The 20,286-nt window shown below is 38.5% G+C and overlaps 1 protein-coding gene across 8 annotated transcripts in view; it reads left to right on the top strand.

Annotated features, from left to right (window-relative positions):
- NFIB (nuclear factor I B) overlaps positions 1–20,286 on the top strand; it is a 221,200-nt gene that overhangs the window by 154,640 nt on the left and 46,274 nt on the right. For 7 of the 8 annotated variants that reach the window (XM_039543436.1, XM_039543434.1, XM_039543437.1 and 4 more), the window contains 2 exons: positions 16,192–16,323; positions 19,703–19,887. In XM_039543436.1, coding sequence (XP_039399370.1) covers positions 16,192–16,323; positions 19,703–19,887 — 317 coding nt within the window. Of the gene's footprint in view, positions 1–8,371; positions 8,444–16,191; positions 16,324–19,702; positions 19,888–20,286 lie in introns of all 8 variants that reach the window. The other variant, XM_039543442.1, reaches the window with a different exon arrangement.

Here is a 20,286-nt window from a genome sequence, read left to right on the forward strand (position 1 = left end):
AAACTGTATTTTTATTGTCTGCCATTGGGATGGGAGGAATTCTTCTATTGTTCTCATCTTTGAGTGTCATATTTTCTGCTTGTTGTTAGTTAGGGGTTGATTTCTCTTTTTCAGATGGGTTTCTAGAGAGCAATGTTTTGGTTTTTTTCCGTGTTCTGTTTTGGTTTTGTTGCTATTCCCTCCCCTGCCCCTCCAGTCATTAGTGTAGGGTGTTTTTTTATTTTCAGCATTTACCGCTGAATTTTAAAAAAATGAACACATAGGCAATGTATGTATTTAACCTGTGACTTTGCGTACCCAGACTGATGACAGCAAGGGCAATAGACTAGTTTTGTAGTCTCAAAAAGGACGCACAGCCCTATGTTAGTAGCTTTATTTTGTTACTGCTGCTTTACCATGACTGCCTTTTGTCACCACTGTATTTGAGAGACATTATTGTATCCTGCATGTCCTTTTTTCATTCTATACATAAATTGACCACATGACTAGGGAAAATGGTCTGTTTCTCTTCAAAGTAGCCCTGTATATTCCCACTTGAAGAATGCAGTCCTCTGCGGCAAAGTGAGCCTCAAGAACTTTCTAGAAATGCAGTGCCTGTTGGGACTGCATAAGCCTCTACTCTGCAGCACCAGATTTTGGATTTGACCTATATAGTCTCCAACCCCCTCAGTTCCTTTCTTTCCACAGGTAACTGCAGATGTAGAGACCTTTGCTCTGTGCATAGAATTTTGGTTTGATTTTTTGACTAGACTTCCCTGTATTATTAGTTAGAGTTTTTAGTAGCATTAGTAGTTTTACTGTTGTTAAGACTGTTTTGGGTAGTTTCACAAAGAACATTTACTTCATTTCTATACTTTTGTGCAGTTAGATTCCTGGACTGTCTCAAGTTTCAGTTCCATGGTACTGTACCTAATCCAACCCCAAGGACCCTCAAAAAGAAAGATTGGGCTTGAACAGTATATCTCATGCCACTTTGCCTTTTCAGAGCTGTATTCTCATTTCCTCATGGAGAACCATTCATGGGATTGATTTTTGCCAAAAGGACTGGCACATTTTGGGATTTCCTTTGACAGAGGCCTTATGAGACAGACCTCTGATCTGTCTTGAGGACAGGCCCTCATTCCTGGGCATGGACAGAGTAGGTCATTGTTACTTCTGTTTTGCCATGACTGCCTTTTGTTACCACTGTTTCTGAGAGACATTTGTGTATCCTGCACATCTTTTTTTCATTCTATACATAAATTGACCACATAACTAAGGAAAATGCTCTAGTATTCCTCTTCAAAGTAGCCCTGCATATTCGCACTTGAAGAATGTAGTCCTCTGCGGCAAAGTGAGCCTCTGTTTTGAAGCCCTCTAAAGTGGGGAAGCATAAGCCTCTTGTGCCTGGCCTGTGTTTGGCTTCAGGTCAGGGGTTCTAAGGCTATCCTAGAACTGAGAAGACTTTGTCTCTTATCTAAGGGTATGTCTGCACAGTAAAGAAAAACCCACAGCTGGCCTGTGCCAGCCAACCCTGGCTTGGGCTGCGGGGCTATTTCATTGTTTGGTAGGCTTCCAGGCTCGGGCTGGAGCCTGAGCTCTAGGACCCTGCAGGGTGAAACGGTCCCACTGCAGGCCGAGCCTGGCAGTCTACACAGCAACAAAACAGCCCCACAGGCCGAGCCCTGTGAGCCCGAGTTGGCTGGCACTGGCCAGCTGCGGGTTTTTTCTTTGCTGTGTAGACGTAACGTAAGTTGGTGAGTGCTACCGCCTCTGATGGCAACTGCTCCCAGCAGGAACTGGCGTTTGTGGCCAGTGCAGATTGCTCAGTGCTCCTGAGGTCCTCATTCCAAGCCTCTCACCTATCAGTACCAAACGTGGAGGTCCACTCAGGGCCTGGCATTTGTGGTGATTCTACTCACCTTTATGCTCAAAGGCAGAGGAAAGAGGAGACAGAGCTCAAGAGGGTTCTGTGCCAGGGGACTCAGTGCCATTATAAAGGAAGAAGGAACTCTTTCCTGTCTTCCAAGGAATTCTATTCTCATAAGATTCTGGGGTTTAGTGGAAAAAAACAAGGAAGTTGGAGAATCACATGGCACTTTTTAAACAGCTTTGAACATCCAGTGTCATTAGGGGATGCTCAGACAGTCCCAACAGGCACGGCTTTTCTAGAAGGTTCCTGAAGCTCATCAGCACCAGAAAGGTGAATCATCCTAAATTTATGAAGTGTCCACATCCTACAAGTGTGAATATGCAGAGGTACTACATATGCAGGTAAGTAGCCTTTCTTTCATTTTAATGTAATTTTAACTTTTTCTACAAGATCAAAAGTAGAAACACTCAGAGGTAAAATTTAGATCACAGCCTTATTGACTTCACTTTAAAGGAGGTTTCACCTACTCTATTTCAAACTTCATGAACTCAATTCTATAACTTGTGTCCTGAAATGGACCCAATTTTCTGTGTACTTAGTTATGAGATATTTTCAGTGTTTGAAGCTTCCTGTGGGAAGCAGTTAAGCCAGCAGTGATCTTCTTTAAGCCCTCCTCCAAGACAATAGTGGATTCCAGAAACTGAGGTGGTCGATCTCTTTAACATAAAATATTTCTATCTTGCTGTGTTACTGTTTGCAGAGCAGCCACAAGGTGATAACACTAAGGGTTTGGAGGTGGCAGTGGTGACAAAACCTTAGTGCTGAACCAAGTTTGGAGTTCCTAGCTTAAGTATTTTATTCAAAGTGTTAAGGGGAGTGAGCTGCCCAACTCCCTTTGAAGTGTGTACCATATAAATACACAGTGTGTGAACACTTAGTGTGTTGTCAGTCATGTTTGGTGTGCAGAAGTTTGGATTACTTTTTCTAATTCTCCATGCAAGATGCATACTATGAGGCAGTTGGACATGGACAAAGGCCACAATGCAAATGACTCCATTATAATCCTCACTCTTTGCCCAAGTTCTATAACGTGTAAGCATGCATCATGAAGTGGGAGAGGAATACGACAATTTACAGCTTGGTTAGGATGTGTACTGGCTGTGAAACTGTGAGGGGGGAAAAAAGTAAAAAAGTAAGATTTCACCAAACTACTACCAAACTCATCATCCCACACTGCACTTGTTATCAGTAAAACACCAACGCTTCTGCTTTTACAGTTACTGAGCTTTCTGTATAAGCAAACTACTATTATCAACTCCTTTCCTCACACTATTTCTGAAGAGACTTTGATATGATATTAAAGATGTTTGTATTTTCAAGAGTATTCCAAAAGAGTGAAATGTAGGGAAATATAAGGAAGAACAGAAATAAGTAAGCTAAACCAAAACAAACAAACAAAAATCAAATCAAAGAGGCTCTGGGTTGTTCAAAACAATAGCCAGTCATTTCATATTTAATTTTTTACGTTGAAAGCATTATTGTACATGCCATTGTTCTAAACATAGCTCTTTCCTTGCCATCAGACAATTGCTCCAAAATGTAAATAGAGACTGTGGATCTGTTGTGCAAAAATGTAGTCATTTTCTTTAACCAAAGTTAGATTTCAAAATTAGTTTCCTTTTTATATTTGATGAAGCCAGATTATAAACATTTATGAAAGAGAGCGAGCCTATCATTATTTCTCATTGTGCAATCATTGTGCTGTCTTGGTGGTTTACTTCAGTTGTCTTAGGAATGTTTGGGAATGCTAGAGAAATATGTCCTACCACAGGAGTATGGGGAACAGATTCTGAAAAATTTCCTTTAAAAAAGGAAATGATTTCTTAATTATTTTTATGGACCCGACAGCTTTGTCTTCTTTTGAAAAAATACATACTGTACAGTTAACTATTGTAGGAAGATCATATAATTAGTGTTACATTTGGTTTGACATACAAAATATGAGGTACAGTACTCTTCATGTGATCTTACCAAAACAAATACAACACTTTGAAATGCTACAGTAGATTTCCAAAATAATTGGGATGCAGTTGTGACTGCAAAGATCTTTTCTAATATGAGGTCATCAGTCATAAGAAGCGTAAGTTGTTATCCATTAAGAAGTAACATAGTCCAATGTATCAGACCCTGTATTGAAGTTAAGGAGCTCAAAGTTCTATTTCTGTTGTGTGACCTTGGGAAAGTCACGTAAGTGTTCTATGCCTCGGTTTCTCCATCTATAAGATTATAATAATACTCACTTTCCTGTATGAAATATTAGAGATATATGGATTAAGACTCCTTTACAAGACCTAACTATTTTTCATATTACCTTTTGAAATATAACCTTTCAGGTATGTGAAATACCAAGTCCATATTAGATATGAACTTTTGCAAATTACTACTCATCACTTGATTGTCTCTCATTGACTTTAGTGGACTTTGAATCAAGCCTAAGTGCACATCTACCAATCGGAAATGTATATTTGTTTTAAAATAACATGGCTGCACACTATAAAATCTAACAATTATTCATTTTCTGTCTGGCTAACCTTGATGAACTCTGAATGTCTGTTTGCGTTAAGACAAAACTCCAGTTTTCTGTGATGCAGGAATAAAATTTCAGTGAAATTGATGCATAAATGCAATAGCAAATTTTTGTGAAATTCTTAACAAATAAAATTGTATTTGGAAAACTCCCCTTACATTTGGAAAAGAGAATTTTTAAAAACATGACAAACAGGCTGTCACCCGTCGTTATACAGGGGAAGTGGCATGGCTTAAGAAGACCCCAGTTCATTTTTCTTTTTTTAAGATAAACAAAGAACTGGTGGAGAAACCCTTGATTCATTGTCTGGTAAGTAACTGAGTATTTTTTTAAAATGAAATCAGACAGGAATAACTTAAGAAGAGTACATTATATATACATGTATGACTACATTGTGAAAGTAAACTATATTAATAGAATAGCAAAAAAACAATTAAAGTCATACTTTAAATCTCTTTTTATCATAGTATTACAACATTGTTTAAAGTAAATATATATAACCTACATTTATAAATTATACATATCATAACTAAGCAATGCAATTAGAGATGTATGTGGAATTCTGCAGAAGTCAGATGTTCAAAAATACTGAAAGTCAATGTACAATGAAATAAATTTTAATTTTACAGTTTCTTCATCATGTTCACTCTCTCACACTTCACCCACATCCACCAACAGTCAAGAATCAAGATGCCAACATACCATTAAAACAGAAACAGCTGGACTCTCTTCACCGGTTGACTGCCCAGCAGCTCTTGGATGCTCCTCTTCTCAGGCCCAGGCCCCCTTTGTTGGATATCTCTCTTCTGGACACTTGTCCCCTCTTGCTTTTTCCCCATCCACTGGACACTCCTTCCCTATTGGGCCCCTTCCTGATGGCACTTTCCTTCTTGGGCCCTCTTCTCATGGACTATCTAAAATTGACATTTTAATTTCTGAAGTAAGGGAATTGAAAGAGGAAGTAATTAATGCTGTCCAGGAACTGAGAACTATAACAGATCACCTAGGTTGCTTGGTGGCCTATATTGGACAGAGTTCAAGAATACTTCCAACTCCTGGTGCACCTACAGAAGGATAAAGCATATGCTTTAGAAATACATAGTCTCCATCTGACAGATGCATTCATCTTATAAGGTTAACCTTGATGAATATCTGTTAAATGTTTCTGTGTCTTCAGTTCAGTCTAAATTCCTAAAATCTTTGTATGTCAAGGAATGTTTTTATGCTGATTTATATCCTGCTAGTGAATTTTGTTTAGATCCAGTTTTGTATTTCCTTTTTAATAGCTCAAAGTGCTCTTTAATAAATGTATGTATTTCTTATGCATATATCTTGATTTTCTGTGATTTTAAGCATATTGTGTGCAACAAAGTCAGATACTGACACTGAAAGAACACTATTCATTTCCTTAACCTCAACAGTCTTAAGGTAAGAAGTCCTTTTCATCATGAATAAGCTTTGAAATGTATTTTAAATCAAAGTTCTTAATTGCAGTTGACCTTTCTGAGTGTGTTGGCAGCCATCATGCTGAAAACTGGCATCATGGTGATAATAGCACTGGCATAGAAGTTTTGTGCGAGAAACTATAAACCAGTTTCTGACCTACTTCTCTATGGGCTTAAAAAGCAGAAATAGATAATGTTTAATATCCAAGCAATATGCCTAATTTTTCAATATCAACATTCCTTGTATGGCATTTAATCCAGTATTAAAGTAAGTTGGGATTTGATTTGCTTCGGGCTTCCTTAGTGTAAGTTTTATAAGGAATGTCTCTTGTAAACATAATTGCAGTTGCTAGCAGTAGGTTCAGCAATAGTTTAATTAGAGTGAAAAGTGCTTCTTACCTTTTGAGTTTTGATAGTTGGGCTCAGCAGGACAGGTTAAGCAATTCTCAAAGACTTGTTACTTTGAAAAGACAATTACAAATTAAAATATAATGAATCGTATAAGAACATAGTGTCATATTAACATCAATGAGAGTTCCACATATTCATCAAGCATAGTATATGATCCATAGTCAGGTGAGAACATGCTATAGTTTATTTGTATGCTAACTTTAAACTCACCTGTGAGCAGAATAAAGTAATAGGGTTCGCTCAGAAGTGTCAGATTTTCAGCAGATGCAAATGGGTTTCAGCAGGTAAGGGCGAAAGTCTAGTCCCACTGAAGTCAGTGGTACAACTCCCTGATCCTATGAGATGTGGAATACCTTCAGCTTCTGTAAGAATTGGCATTCAGCCCCCTCTCCTCCTCCTCCCCTGAAAAGTCTCATATTTTCCTGAATAGCATGTTCTTCTTACTTCATTAATGGTACACCTGTGGGAGGGGGAAGTATAGGCTCAGTCCAAATATATTTTATGCCTGACTTGGCTACTTTTTTTACATTTAGTAACCAAATCTGAGTTATACTTGTTTGCACTTAGCTTACTCCACAGAACAGATGACTTTCATTCTTTGTGTAAGTGAGGAAATGGCCCTGTGATTGTGGGGAATGTTCCTGATTTATTCACTACACTGGTGGAATTGGCTAGCGAAAGGATCTGAGTCCTCGCTCCAACTCTCTTCACCCGGTGGCCTGCCTGACCTCGAGGGCTCCCCTTCCACTCTCCAGTGTGGCAGAGTCCTCATAACCCCGACAAGGCTGGGCCCAGGATCCCTGTGAGGCTCGACCCACTGTCTTGTTGTGGTCACTTAGGCAGGGGCTAGCCTGTCCCCACTCAGGGGTGCTCTCTCCGCACTGGCCGTTTCCCTGACCCACTGATCATTACATAAAGTTAAAAGCAAATACAATTGATTAAACAACAGCTAATTAAAATTAAGGAAAAAATGGGAAATGTTAAAGGAACAACTAACCCCACTGTGTGGGCGTGTGGACACTACAACCAGTCATCTCTGGACTGCAAGGAAAGTTAACAGTCTGTTCCTTACACATCCCAGGCCTCCTTCCCAGGCCCTGGCTGTGCAGCAGTGATACCAGGGGTCAGATACTTGCTCTGGTGGTAGCCACTCACCTCCAGGTGGCAGGACCTTTCTTCCCAGTGTTGGCCCTCACATTGAGGTTACAATACCCCGCCAAGTCCGGCCTGCAAGACCTCTTGTCTGGGAGCGTCTCCCTGTGCTGAGCCCTCAGTGTCCAGGGTCCTCCCACACTCTTCCCATCTGCTCACCACACTTGGCTCCACACTGCTCCAGCTCCCAGCTCCAGGCTGCCTCTGGCTGCCGCTGCTCTGTCTCCAGCTCAGCTCTGCTCTCTGGGTTGCTCCTCTGGTCTCTCTGGCTCTGGCTGCTGCTGCTCTGCTCCCAGTTCAGCTCAAGCTGCTGCTCTCTCCTTAGCTCAGCCTGCTCTGGCTCAGGCAGCTCCAGCAGAGGACTGGACCCAAGGCTCCTGAATCCCTCTTTGGCCTGCTTGCCCTGTCAATTGGGCTGCCCTAGAGCGTTGGCCCCTCCCCATTAACCCTGGGGACTGTCAGTCTCAGGATCTTGATTTCTCATCCACCCTTCCCGTTTCTTTTGGTACTGGGAGAAGGCCAACCAAAATCCCCTACTAACTTTCAGTAAGGGGCCAACAATCTCCTTACATTTGTCGCTGTTTTCTAACCATCATGCTAACCATCATGCTGTCAAATTGTAATTTTGTTCAACCTAACTCTAATGATTTTATTTCATTGGCATTTCAAACCACTTCTCAGATTTTCCCATAAATCCTCCAATGTACCACATCTGTTAAATAATCCTAAACTGCTACAAATATGGATTATAATAATATTAAGAGTAAAAACCTTGAGACGTCTTGGCATGAATATTTCTAAATGAATAGCTTTCCCCCAAATTGTCTTATCTCAAAACTCATCTGTAATCTTGTTAAATTAGAAATCATCCAGTGTCTTTCTGACTCTTACAGTTAAGGTTACAATATTGATTTTATTTTATAGGCCAAGTTCCTTGGATTCTTAGCACTAATAAGATGCTGTGGCCAAGAGCTTTTCCCTGGAGTCATGATGAATGTTAGTGATTTACCTATACCATTATTTAATAAATGACTAAAATATACTCAAAGTCCTGTACAATTTGTTTGGGTCTTTTAATTAGATTTTCCCACAGCCTCCCAGGATGCTTTTTATCATTGCCTGTCCATTGGAATAAAATCACTTAAAGGATGATTGATGGATGATGGAATAGACAAGTATGTTTCTGAAGAGTAAAGAAAAAAGAAAAAAATTGCCCTGTATATCTAGTCCCCCTTTCTATAAGATACATTCTCATAATGTGAGGGGGTTTTATGTTTTAATAAGGTGTTCTAGGGTAGTTTGAGCTTCAGAGAGGTTTCAGCATACTGGCAGAACTGTTTTATAGAGAGATTTTTATGTAACGACAACATGATAAATATTTGTGGGCTTGGGATTAGTATCCTTTTTTTTAAAGTGAGATTAACATTACTGCTCTAAGGAATGATATAATAGTAAAATACCCTGTATGTAGAACAATGACTTTGTTTCCCACCTGACACCTTGTTCATGAGTCAAAATCATAAATTAAATTATAATGTGACAGTAAGTAATTCCACCCCATTAACATTAAGTTTGCTATTGCTTTCTGATGATAAAACAGAGTGCTAGTCTTCAGGAAGGGAGATTTGTAGGAAATAGATACAGAATTATCACACACTGTTCTTGCAGCAGTTTGCCATGCTTTCAAAGTAATCTTAGTGGGGAATAAATGTAAATGTAAACAAAAAGATCCTTTTTTCAGTATGGCAGCTAATTACTTACAAGTCACATGACACCATCAAACAACTGTTATGGGATTAAGTACGTATGTCCTGTCATAGTCTTAAGGATTTTTAAAAATAACGTTGGGATACATATATGATTTTATTCATATTATTCCTCCACACTTAAAATGAGAACAATTTCTTCCTTGTCTTCCTCTTCCTGTACAATAAACAACATTTGTCCTAATTCAACCAAATTAAAAAAAATAGATTTAAATAATAATTTTAAAAGATGCTTATCCAAGTCTCTGGGTGCACTGACACATATTTAATAATACAATCAATTATACATTTCAAATGTTAATGTACATATTTATGCAAAATGTCAGGAACTATACTGCATTACTTTACAAGTAAAAATTAGATTAAACTGTTGTAATCAGAGGATATTTAGGTCATTTTTTCTTTGTGATTGACCACCCACAATAGTAAAAATCCATCTATACTTGTTCATACCATGGCATTTTGTGCTAGTTTGATGTATTGGGGCAATATGAGGGATTATAGATACAGCTTTAAACATACCGTTTATATGAGCACTGGAGCAAACCCTGTGTGCAGCAGCACTGAAATTCTCTGTAAAATATCACATTCCTTCAGTCCTTCCTTCATGCTCACCTCATTCAGATAAAATATTTTATTTTTACTTTCCCCCCTGCTTTTTGATTAATGGAGACATTGTCATGGTTGAGAAGCCTCAAAATATACTACCCGTCAGAGTAGGATTTTTGTAAAATGTTGATAACTGTATCTCCTTACAAGAGCAGATCTTCCAGGCAGGGCAGGGCAGGGATATATGGTGCAGAAGCTAAAAACCAAAGTACTGGTTTATTTGACAATCGCTTATACATACAAATATTGAAAGAAAAAAATATGGAGACTGGAAAGCACAACAGATTGATAATGAGATTCAGAACTATGGGACTTTGCACGTGAGTGGGAAATGGAAGAGTAATTTGTCTCTCCTATCTAAAAGATTCCCATTGGCTGCAATGGGCTTTAGATCAAACCCAGTGTTACATTATCTCCTTCTTTTTGGTATTTGAATACATTTCACCCTACAGAAATTGAAAAAAAATTGAAATTGATTAGAAAACATTTCTACAGGGTGAAATGTATTCAGTTACCAAAGAGAGGGAGATGATGTCAGAACATTGGGCTTGACCCACAAGCCCATTTCAGCCAAGGCCCTCGCTTCTAATTTGATGAGAAGCATTTGGACTGAGAAAGTGGGTTAATTCCTTGATGGGAGGGTAATGAGTGTGTGCATATTAAAGATATGTTATCCTAGTCTACATTTAGTTATACATGTGCTCAGAGTTTCTATCTATGCTAAGATGGACAGAGAAGCAAAAACAGATCTGGCACCAATTTTTAAAATTTCAGCAGAGTAGCTCTGTTCAAACTTCCAGCCAGGCTGCTTTTCCAACACAAAGCAGTCCACAACCATTGTGCAAAATTCATCTATCTTAACTTCATCTATAGATCTCCAAAATCCCCTTGGAAGATCATATGTTTGGCTGACACTCAAAAAGTTGCTACACCTATCCCAGCAAGGCATCAAGTTATTTGGAGTTGTTTGTCTTAAAAAAAAAAATAGCGAGAAAGAAGCCACTTTAATCTTTTATGTTTGAAGTGAACTTTTATACTCGTGAGATGCTATGGTAACAATTTTTTTGTGTTCTCTGCTTAATTCAAAATTGATATTCAGAATTTTTGAGCTCCTTCATATCCAGTTTATGTCAGTAGGAGCTCAGCATTTCTGAAAATCAGGCTTGTAGTCATTTCACCCAACCTATAAAGAAGCTGGGAGCCTGATTCTGCTCTCTTACGCTGGTGTAAATCAGAAGTAATTCCACTGAACTCAATGGGTGTGATTCTTCATTGACTTACACTTTTTGTAGCCATTTACAGCTGTGCAAAGTGGATGTGAAACACGACCATTCTGATCTGGTAAGATTTTACACCCATTTTGCAGAGGTGTACTTGACTCAAGGTGCAAGCAGTGGAGACTCATGTCCAATGGAGTGTAGAAGGGATGCATTCTGAGATCACAATCCGACACTAGCAGTATCTCCTGCAAATGTCCCTTCCCCGTAATCAACAGGGGGAGGAATCTTGAATGGGCTGCAAGGATTGTAAGATGGTGCCTGGAAAATAGGGTGGGGTGTGTGGGTGTGTGGGTGGGTGGTGGTGGTGGTGGTGATGTGGATGGGGAAATGTGAAGGTGCTCATGTGGCAAGATTGGGGGATGGGGCTGCCCACACTCCTTCAGGTTTGCTGTCTTTCCACGTCTGGGAGTCGGAGACTGAGCTAGCCGGTTGGCTCCTGTGCACCCCCGTCCTCTGTATTTAAACTCTCCTGAGATTTTCAAAAGTCCCTGGCTCCTGCTAGCTGCATGAAGTTTGCTGTTTTTTAAAATAATGCTATTGAGTTCATATCTTTCACTGTAAAGTACACAAACAATAATATGAAGATGTTCTTATCTGGATTTCTCAAGGCAATGCTAAAACTGAGTTCTAAACGTTTCTAACAGGTTGCTGTCCACAGGAGTGTACCTTGCAAAGAAAGATTAGCTAAATTAAACTATGATATAAAGATATGAATAAGAAGTGTTAGAGAATAAATTAGATTAAATAGATTTAATGTTATTTATTCTCTATTTCTACTTAGTCATCTCTTCACACTGCTGCAGCACCAGCATTATAGAAAAGTTAACACCTTGCTGAGCTGTATCTGAAAACTGAGCAAGTGTCCAAAGCAGACAGATGGATGTTTGAACTTGCCCCGGATCACCAGTTGACTCCAGCAAAGTTCTGTTAACAGGTGGCTCGCCGATTGGTGTGCCATGTGACATTTATCCGGGGAGCTAGTTGGATGACAGGCTGCTTCAGATTGAGAGAGGGGTTCTTTGCTTTGATGAGGAAATTGCTGAAACTCATGTCTCATTAGTGTTTCCTAAGGTTCTTTGGAAGTGAACAACAGTTTAATTAAAGGCTGACGTAAACACGTTTCTGCACACTTTCCCTGCAGCATTTTATCACATTAGAATTGATCAAAATTGTTGCCTTGGGCTGACTTGAACAGATATACATCTGGAGCACCATTTGTGCAAGCTGCTGATGAGCAGGCTGCATACGCTGGACTTCACAGCAACGCTCTTCTCCCTTCCTTTGTACATGGAATTACCTTGTTGGGAGATGACTTGATCTAACTCTTTGAATTTTCATAAGCCTTTATCTCTTTCATGTGATGCTTTAAAATTTATAACATGCTTCAGCCTGGGCATGTATCTACTGTATCTCTGCAATAACATGAAGATATTATGCAAGAATAATTTGAACAGAATGTGAATTCTTAAAAGAATAATCATGTTATGTTAAAATTTTAAGAAAATTCTAAGCAGGACACGGTCATGGGTTATTCTGATTCATGTCGATAAAACATTATGATAAACAGAGTAGCTTGATATAAATTGCTGGTTTTGGTACTTTTTTCTCTTCATATGTGCTAAGTATTTTCCAAAGAATCAACACAGTACAAATAAGTCAAACTGAAAAAATGTTATATTTTCATTCTCAAAACTGCAATTTTATTTCAAGCATATGTTATGGAGCATTTGGAAGAAAATACAAATAGGCCTGTTTTTATATTCTCTTCCCATCACTTGGTTAGCTAACTGTCTAGCTAAAGCTACAGGAACTCTTGGTTAACATATATGTTTTAAAAGCAAAACAATATCAGTTATTTTTATTTTGTAAGTGTTGGAGTTATAATTAAAAATTATATGAATTCGTAAGATTGCCTTAGCTAATTCTGCTGCATTTAAAGGCCGTGAACATTTGAAAAAAACTAAGGGTAATAAAAAACTGCCCTTCCTAAGCTGTAATGATGTATTTTTTTTCCAAACTGATAAACCTCCGAAGAAAATGAAACTCATGTGCTCTTAGCAGAGTTAGAAGCCTGTCCTTTTGGTCAAGGAGGAGACCACTGTAGTCTCTCTCTATAACTTATACAAACAGTTTTTGTTCTGGCTCTCCTGTAGGCTGCATCTGTTATTCCATGGTGAATAGACCATGAAAGCTCCATTATGATGTCAGTGCATACAAGGGGAGAACAAGGGGGGAAATGACCATCTGAATTACTTCACAATGCTAAGTACATTGTTTTAACAAAGAAGCTGCTACATGTATTTCAGCTATTTGGTCTTCACAGTTGTGAATTCGGTTTATGTCATCTTTCTAAAAGTACTTCACTGTAGTGTCATGTGTGGCAGGCATTTCTGCTTTAAAGTACAGAGTCTGTGTTTGGTTGGGTGAAGGGAGTTCATATTGCAGCAAAAGATGTACAATATTGACCACCAATAGCCTTCACCTTCATTCAGAGACAATAATCTCTTGTGGTAATAGTCTCATGGTTGTATTCAGTTTTGCTTTGTAATTTATGCTTCTCTATGAATTGAACTACAATTGTTTTAAAGGCAAAACATGAGGTTTTAATATTCACCAATTTCCTTTTCTGTACATTTTCTTTCAAATTAGGGATGCCACTTGGGGGTTAATGGAACCCCTGATTACATTGCACTTCATATAACATTCTTCTTTCAAACAATTTAAATATTTTGGTTAAAAAAAAAAAAGCTTTGGCTTGTTTAATGAAGTAACAGCCACAAACTAAATTAAATCTCTGTTGTATTCCAGAAACTAGATCTGCAGACATTTGCAAAATCTCTCAGCAGAAGTTAGTTCATTCCTTCAAAAGTTCGTTTGTTGAATGCAGTTTTACTTAAGTGAAAAATCTCCCCACCTCCTACTCTCTGAGAGTGATCATCTCCCTCGCCAGAGAAGCTTAGCTGCAATATTCAAAATAAAAATCAAATTCAATCCTTTGTATATTTTTGTGATATTATACATATGGTATAATAAACTAATTGTGTTGCCAAAAGAGTCTTATCAAAGTGTTCAGTTATTGATGTGTCTTGTGACAGCCAGTGATGGATGCAATGTGTTAGTCAAGGCTGCAGCTACAGGCCATTAGTGCACTTGTCTGTTTTTTCAGACAATAATGTTGGGTTGTTTTTGCAGTGGTAGACTACACACTAGTGGAAGAGTCCCAGCCCGAAGCCAAATGTTTGGTTAATTTTGTCCAAAGGCTTTTGTAAAGATGTAACTGCTTTCCCTCTTCTGCAAGTGTCTTAAGAAATGAATAAGCTAGTGCAGTCATTTGATCACAAAATGAAATAATCCTAAAATCATGAGTGAACGTGCAGGTTTTATTATAGAATTATAAAATCCCTATTCCAGACTCATTCACCACACTAGAAGCAATTTAAAAAAAAAAGTTTATGTAGTTTATTGGATAAATTATATAATCCAAACCTTAACCATTTGTTACTCTTGTCCTTGCTATAGGCTATAGGCTATTATAAGTAGAAAAATAAAATGTTTATTGTTATTTCCCTTCAAATGGCACTTTGTTTATTTACATTTCTAAAATGACCACAGGCACCTATGTCATTACTCAGGTGCATTTAACAATAACATAAATTTATAATAGATCAGTGTAAACAACACCTACAGCAACTGTCATAATGTATAATAATACTGAATAACCATACAACACAGAAATAAAACAATGTAATCGCTTTCCCTGTATACTCCCCTGGACAAAATTTGCTTCTTTAGCACCCTGCTTAAAAAAGATGAGCCTTGCGCTGTGCTCTGGAGGTCCTCAAATTCAGGCTGTTTTGGACCAAAGCATATTACTAAAATAGGAGACCTCAGAGAGAACATCCTGCTAGCAGCTTCCCCCTTTTATATAAAGGTAGATCCAGCTTCATAGTCTTCATAGTCTTCACAGTCTTCACATATCTCAGCTGTGGTAGAAGTCAGGAAGAGGGAATCAGACTCTCAGGTAGAAAGAGACTTCCTTTCTAGATCAACACCTTAAACTCCACCCAGATCCTAAAGAACTGTCTGAATAAGCTCAAAGTGAGGCACTCTGTTTTAAAGGGCTGTCCTGCCTTCAACTTCCAAGTGCATTTAAGGTGTAGCACCAAATACAACACAATCCAGTAGTTTAGTCTGAAGGTGACAAAGGCATGAATGAAAATAGCATGGTCTGCATAGAAAAGAAAAGGCAGATGCGTTATGGTCCCAAACCAGTATTTACAAATGAGCTTAACTTTAAGCAAATGAGTAGTGCCATTGAGTTCAAGCTGAATCCATACACCATGGTGATGTATATGCTATAAATATGTGCAATTAATAATTTAAATGGGGGAAAGGATTTAATTTCAGATTGAAGTACAATAATTAATGTTAATTAAGCTTTCAGACAAAATACAGTGTGTTTACTGTTATAGTATCATTTAGAATAGCATTTCTTCATTTTTCACGGCCATTGTGCTATCTCCATATTAAGAGAGATTTTTGTTGGGATGTAAACTGTCAGGGAGAGGAGGGAAGAGCCTACTCGAAAAACAGAAAATCTGAATACTGCTTATGTATCCTGCATTTTTAGGAATGTCACTGTGCTTTTGGAAGGGAAAAGGATGGATTTCTGTGTTAAAAATAGTAAATACTGTAAAATGGATTTTTTGTTGTGATTACTCTAAATTTGATTGCAGATTTCCAGTAAAAATTACAATAAAATTCCCATCAGCTAAGTGGATATGGTGTACTGTAGAATTGCAAAACATCTAGGGAACTGGTGAGGTCATGGATTTCTTTACTTTCTTGCTTGTCTGGTATGAAGAGAATGCAATTTCTGTTCTGCAGGCCAAAGACCAGTGAACTGTTGTTCATGCCTATGCTGGAAATCAGTCATTTTAAATCAGTCACAGTGGAGTAGGATAACTGAACAAGGACTCATAAAAGTAGCATAAACATAAATAGTATATGATTTACAAAATGCCATGTTGTGCAGTGGAATAAGAGGCCGCTAGGTTAACATTCCTGTTTTCTTATATTTCCTTTGCAGATATGTCTTCTCCTACAATGAAGAAGCCTGAGAAGCCTTTGTTTAGTCCCACATCTCCTCAGGATTCTTCACCGAGACTGAGCACTTTCCCCCAGCATCACCATCCAGGAATCCCAGGAGTTGCACACAGTGGTGAGGGCATATGAAGGAGGAAGAAAACCCTCCATATTTATCTGGTTTCTGCTCCTTTCCCACCCTGTGATAATGATGCATTTGTTGAAGTCATTGTTACAGACCTACTCCCATGTATATTACAAATGAAAAGGGAATTGAGTATGTTGCTGAGTTTGGGGTATCCTTGGAGGAATCTTCATTAAAGGCAGCTCGGGTAGCCCTTCAGAATGGCATGCAATGGTTAAGCTAAAACCAACCTGTGAATGAAAATATATGTAACCTAAATAAAGGAACTCACAGGACAAAATTTTTTGCTAACTAGCATATTATATTCACATGCCTTAATAGGATTTCATGAAATGCCATACATAATGGGAGCCTCAAAATTAGAAAACAATATTGAACACCCGCATTGAAAAATGAATTAGATACTGATGCCTCTTTTGGGGTAGATAGATAGGTAGATAGAATGAGTGAGCCACTATCTGTAAAACTTTTTTCACTATATACTTCTGTAGATCCACAGCGGAACTCCCTTTGACCTTAATGTGAGTTGCATGCATGAATTAAGGGGAAACTATGGCCCTTGAGCTGTAACGGCTTGTCAAGTATATAGTGTGGGCATTTCTAGTATGTTTTTGTAGGACCCTCTATTCTTAACTCACTACTTTAAGTTTTGGCACTGCAGGGTTCTTTCATTGGTGGGTTGTCTAACATTATGTACTATATAATATTCCTTGAACACAATAGGATGAAGTAAGGAGTGTTTAATCAGACTTGAATATTTTTCCTTTTATAGATTTAAAATTCAGTTCTTCTCTCCAAAGTTATTCTTTCATGGTCGTCATCCCCCCCACCACCCATCTCAATGACTTCAAGGTCATATTTATTCAGTTTACAATTGAAGAGACGTTATTTTTTTCTAACATCCAGCCCAGCAAACCCACTCTGGGATCTGAAGTCAATTTCAGCTCTTTCTGATTTGTGGAAGGATTCTATAATCAGAAATTAATTAATAATACTGTATATGATGCATGAGCCAGAAGAGACTCTCTTGTAGCTGAGTTGGTTCTGCAGGCCTAACAAGTGTAAAAAACTAGTAACTTACTTTTGTTATTAAAGTGAAAGGATATGACTCTGATTCTGGAGTAGATTTCTTGAGAGAGAAGCTGCCATAGTTATTTTTCTGACCATACCCATAGTTTAATCAAAACCTTATTTTTTTTAATATGTAACTTTTTAGATTAATATTTTAAGTGACAATATAAAATAACAACCAACATAGCAATTCTGTAAATTTACTACTTACTTTCCAACAGTCTTGATTAGAACAGGACTGTCCCAAATTTCTACTCTCAGTCCTGGAGTCCCTGGGACTGCAGTTTTTTCCTGACACCACAGCTGTGGAAGCTGCTAGCTACAGATACTGCCTCTCAATCAGCTCTCACTTTTGCCTTCCCTCACTGGCTGCTCCATTGCAAACTTGTCTGCATCTCTTATTGTAGCAGAGCCTGCATAGAAGTTGTCAGAGACATTGGCTACCTTATTTGGCCCCATTCCACTTTCAATAGCTTCAATGGGAAATGAAGGAAATGGCCCTGGAGAGAAGAAACAGTGGTGATCAACAGATGGAAAGGGGAGAAGAAAATAGGAGGAAACCAGCATAAGGGGAGAGAAGCATTGGAAGAAGAGGAATGGGGGATACACTGGCCTGTGAAGACATCAGATGGTGGAGCAGACCCACCAGCCACTGTTCCCAAGGAGAAAGACAAAAGTCAGGGAGATCTAGGAACTGTTTGGGGGAGACTTGAAAGAGCATAGATCCCCCAGCATTCACATGCAACACTGGTAGTTGTGATTCTCAACTTATTTTGAGAACTGCATCTGGAAGTTCTTTTCAAATGTTGACCCCTTTGCTATCACTCAGACTTAATTGCTTTTATAAATCTCCAGTACACAGAACAGACACACAATCGTTGGTGTGATTGTTTGTGTATAGTATCACTAGGTAGATATCAAAGCTCGGTTCTGACTTCAGCTGAGAAATGAAAGATAATTAGAGTTAAGGCTGATAAGCCTAAGCCTAATTTTCAAATTTGGGCATTTAAATAGGACAGTCAAATACCAGATTCGGGCATCCTATGTAGCCAACCCCATTTGAAAATTAGATACTATATCTCTGTGTGATGTGCTTTAGGAGTTGTAAGCATCCACAACAACATCCTGCTGCCTTTTTATTATATAGTTCACTTTTATTAATCCCCAGCTCAAAAAGTTTAAAATAAAATGTATTTTTAAAAATTAAAAAGTAAAAGATAGGAGAGGAGAAGTGTAAAGCTAGTGGCAATGCAGTGCTGGTGCTGCTACAATTTAGAATCAGAATTCATTGTACACAGAGAGAGAGAGACCTTAAGTACCAAGGTTGTAAGCACTTTATAAAATATCTTGGACAGACACACCGGCCTTCCTAACTAAAATATAGGCATACCTCTTTTCTCCCATTTCCATCATAGTCAGACTTTTCCTTTTAATAAGGCACAAAATAATTGTTCTCTGGATGTGTAATAAAGAGTGGAATGTGATTTTTATATATTGTATTAATGTAACAATCTCCACTTCTGGCTTGACGCCTCGGCAGTAACAGGACATTCTGTACATTCCTTTCGTTGTGAAAACATTGCTGGTAGTTTAGACATTACTTGTAGTCTATAGATAGAGAAGTGTGTGTTTGTGGGGGATGGGAAGAAAGCTAATGCAAAGAAAATATGTATAGGATAGATCCTTTTTTGTTTGCCAGAGATATTTTCATTGGGTGGAATGGTTTCCCAGGCCCTGAAGTTGAACATTCATTAGCATTTTCACAATGGTCAGCTAATTATTCAGGGCATTATTGCCTAGTAATTATTGCCCCCATCCCCACATGAGACAGGTACAGTACAATGCAGTGAGGAATCACTGGCTGTCTTTGAGAACTCAGTGACTTTGTTCTTCTTTGTTGGATTGCTGTGGAAAAAAATGTGGGTTTTACTTATTTATTTACGTATTTGTTTGATTCATCTGGGCTCTTGAGACGAAGACTTTATAACTGAAATATGTTTCCTGCTGGGAAATCATTGTTGCATTTAAAGAAAAGTTAAATCTAGTGATGATGTAATCCAGAAAAAAACTAAACAAAATGTGGCATATATGGATTTCGAATAACGGCACTTACCCATTCCCTGGGGCACTGCAGGGATGGGGGAGGGAATGAGAGGTTGGATTTAAGGATATTGTAGATAAGAATATCATGCCAATTCACGACTAACTTTTATTTTCTCTCTGTGATACACAGGTATAAAGTTATGTAAGAAACAGGAAAAGATACTAAATCATTTCCATTTTATTTTATCTTCTGCAGTCATCTCAACCAGAACTCCACCCCCACCTTCGCCATTGCCATTTCCAGCACAAGCTATTCTCCCTCCTGCCCCGTCTAGCTACTTCTCTCATCCAACGATCAGGTATCCTCCCCATCTGAATCCTCAGGATACTCTGAAGAATTATGTACCTTCTTATGACCCGTCCAGTCCACAGACGAGCCAGGTACTGTAAAAATAAACAATCCGAAAGAATTCCTATGAAGAATGTGTACCCTCTTGAGTGTTTAGCGCTGATCATATCTCACTATTCCAGTTACCATAGCATGCTGGAATATTGAACATAAGCGATTCAGCAAGTATTTCAGTTAAACATGGTTGGATGACGAGGGTTGTTTGTTGGAGCAGATTAGTTATATCCACTCACTGTTGCTTTGTGGAGCATAAGAAAGATACTTGTGCTGAACGATCCAGTAGCACAAACAGAACAGAGCCTAATCCCACAGTCCTCTTGCACACAGAACTCTTCTGTGGGAGTTCTGTGTGCAGCAGCGCTGCAGGATTGATAGATAGCTCAAAGGAGTGTGACACTAGGAGAAAAATCACAGTAATTCACACCTCTGAT

The sequence above is a fragment of the Mauremys reevesii genome, linkage group 6, assembly GCF_016161935.1.
Source record: "Mauremys reevesii isolate NIE-2019 linkage group 6, ASM1616193v1, whole genome shotgun sequence".
Taxonomy (NCBI): domain Eukaryota; kingdom Metazoa; phylum Chordata; order Testudines; family Geoemydidae; genus Mauremys; species Mauremys reevesii.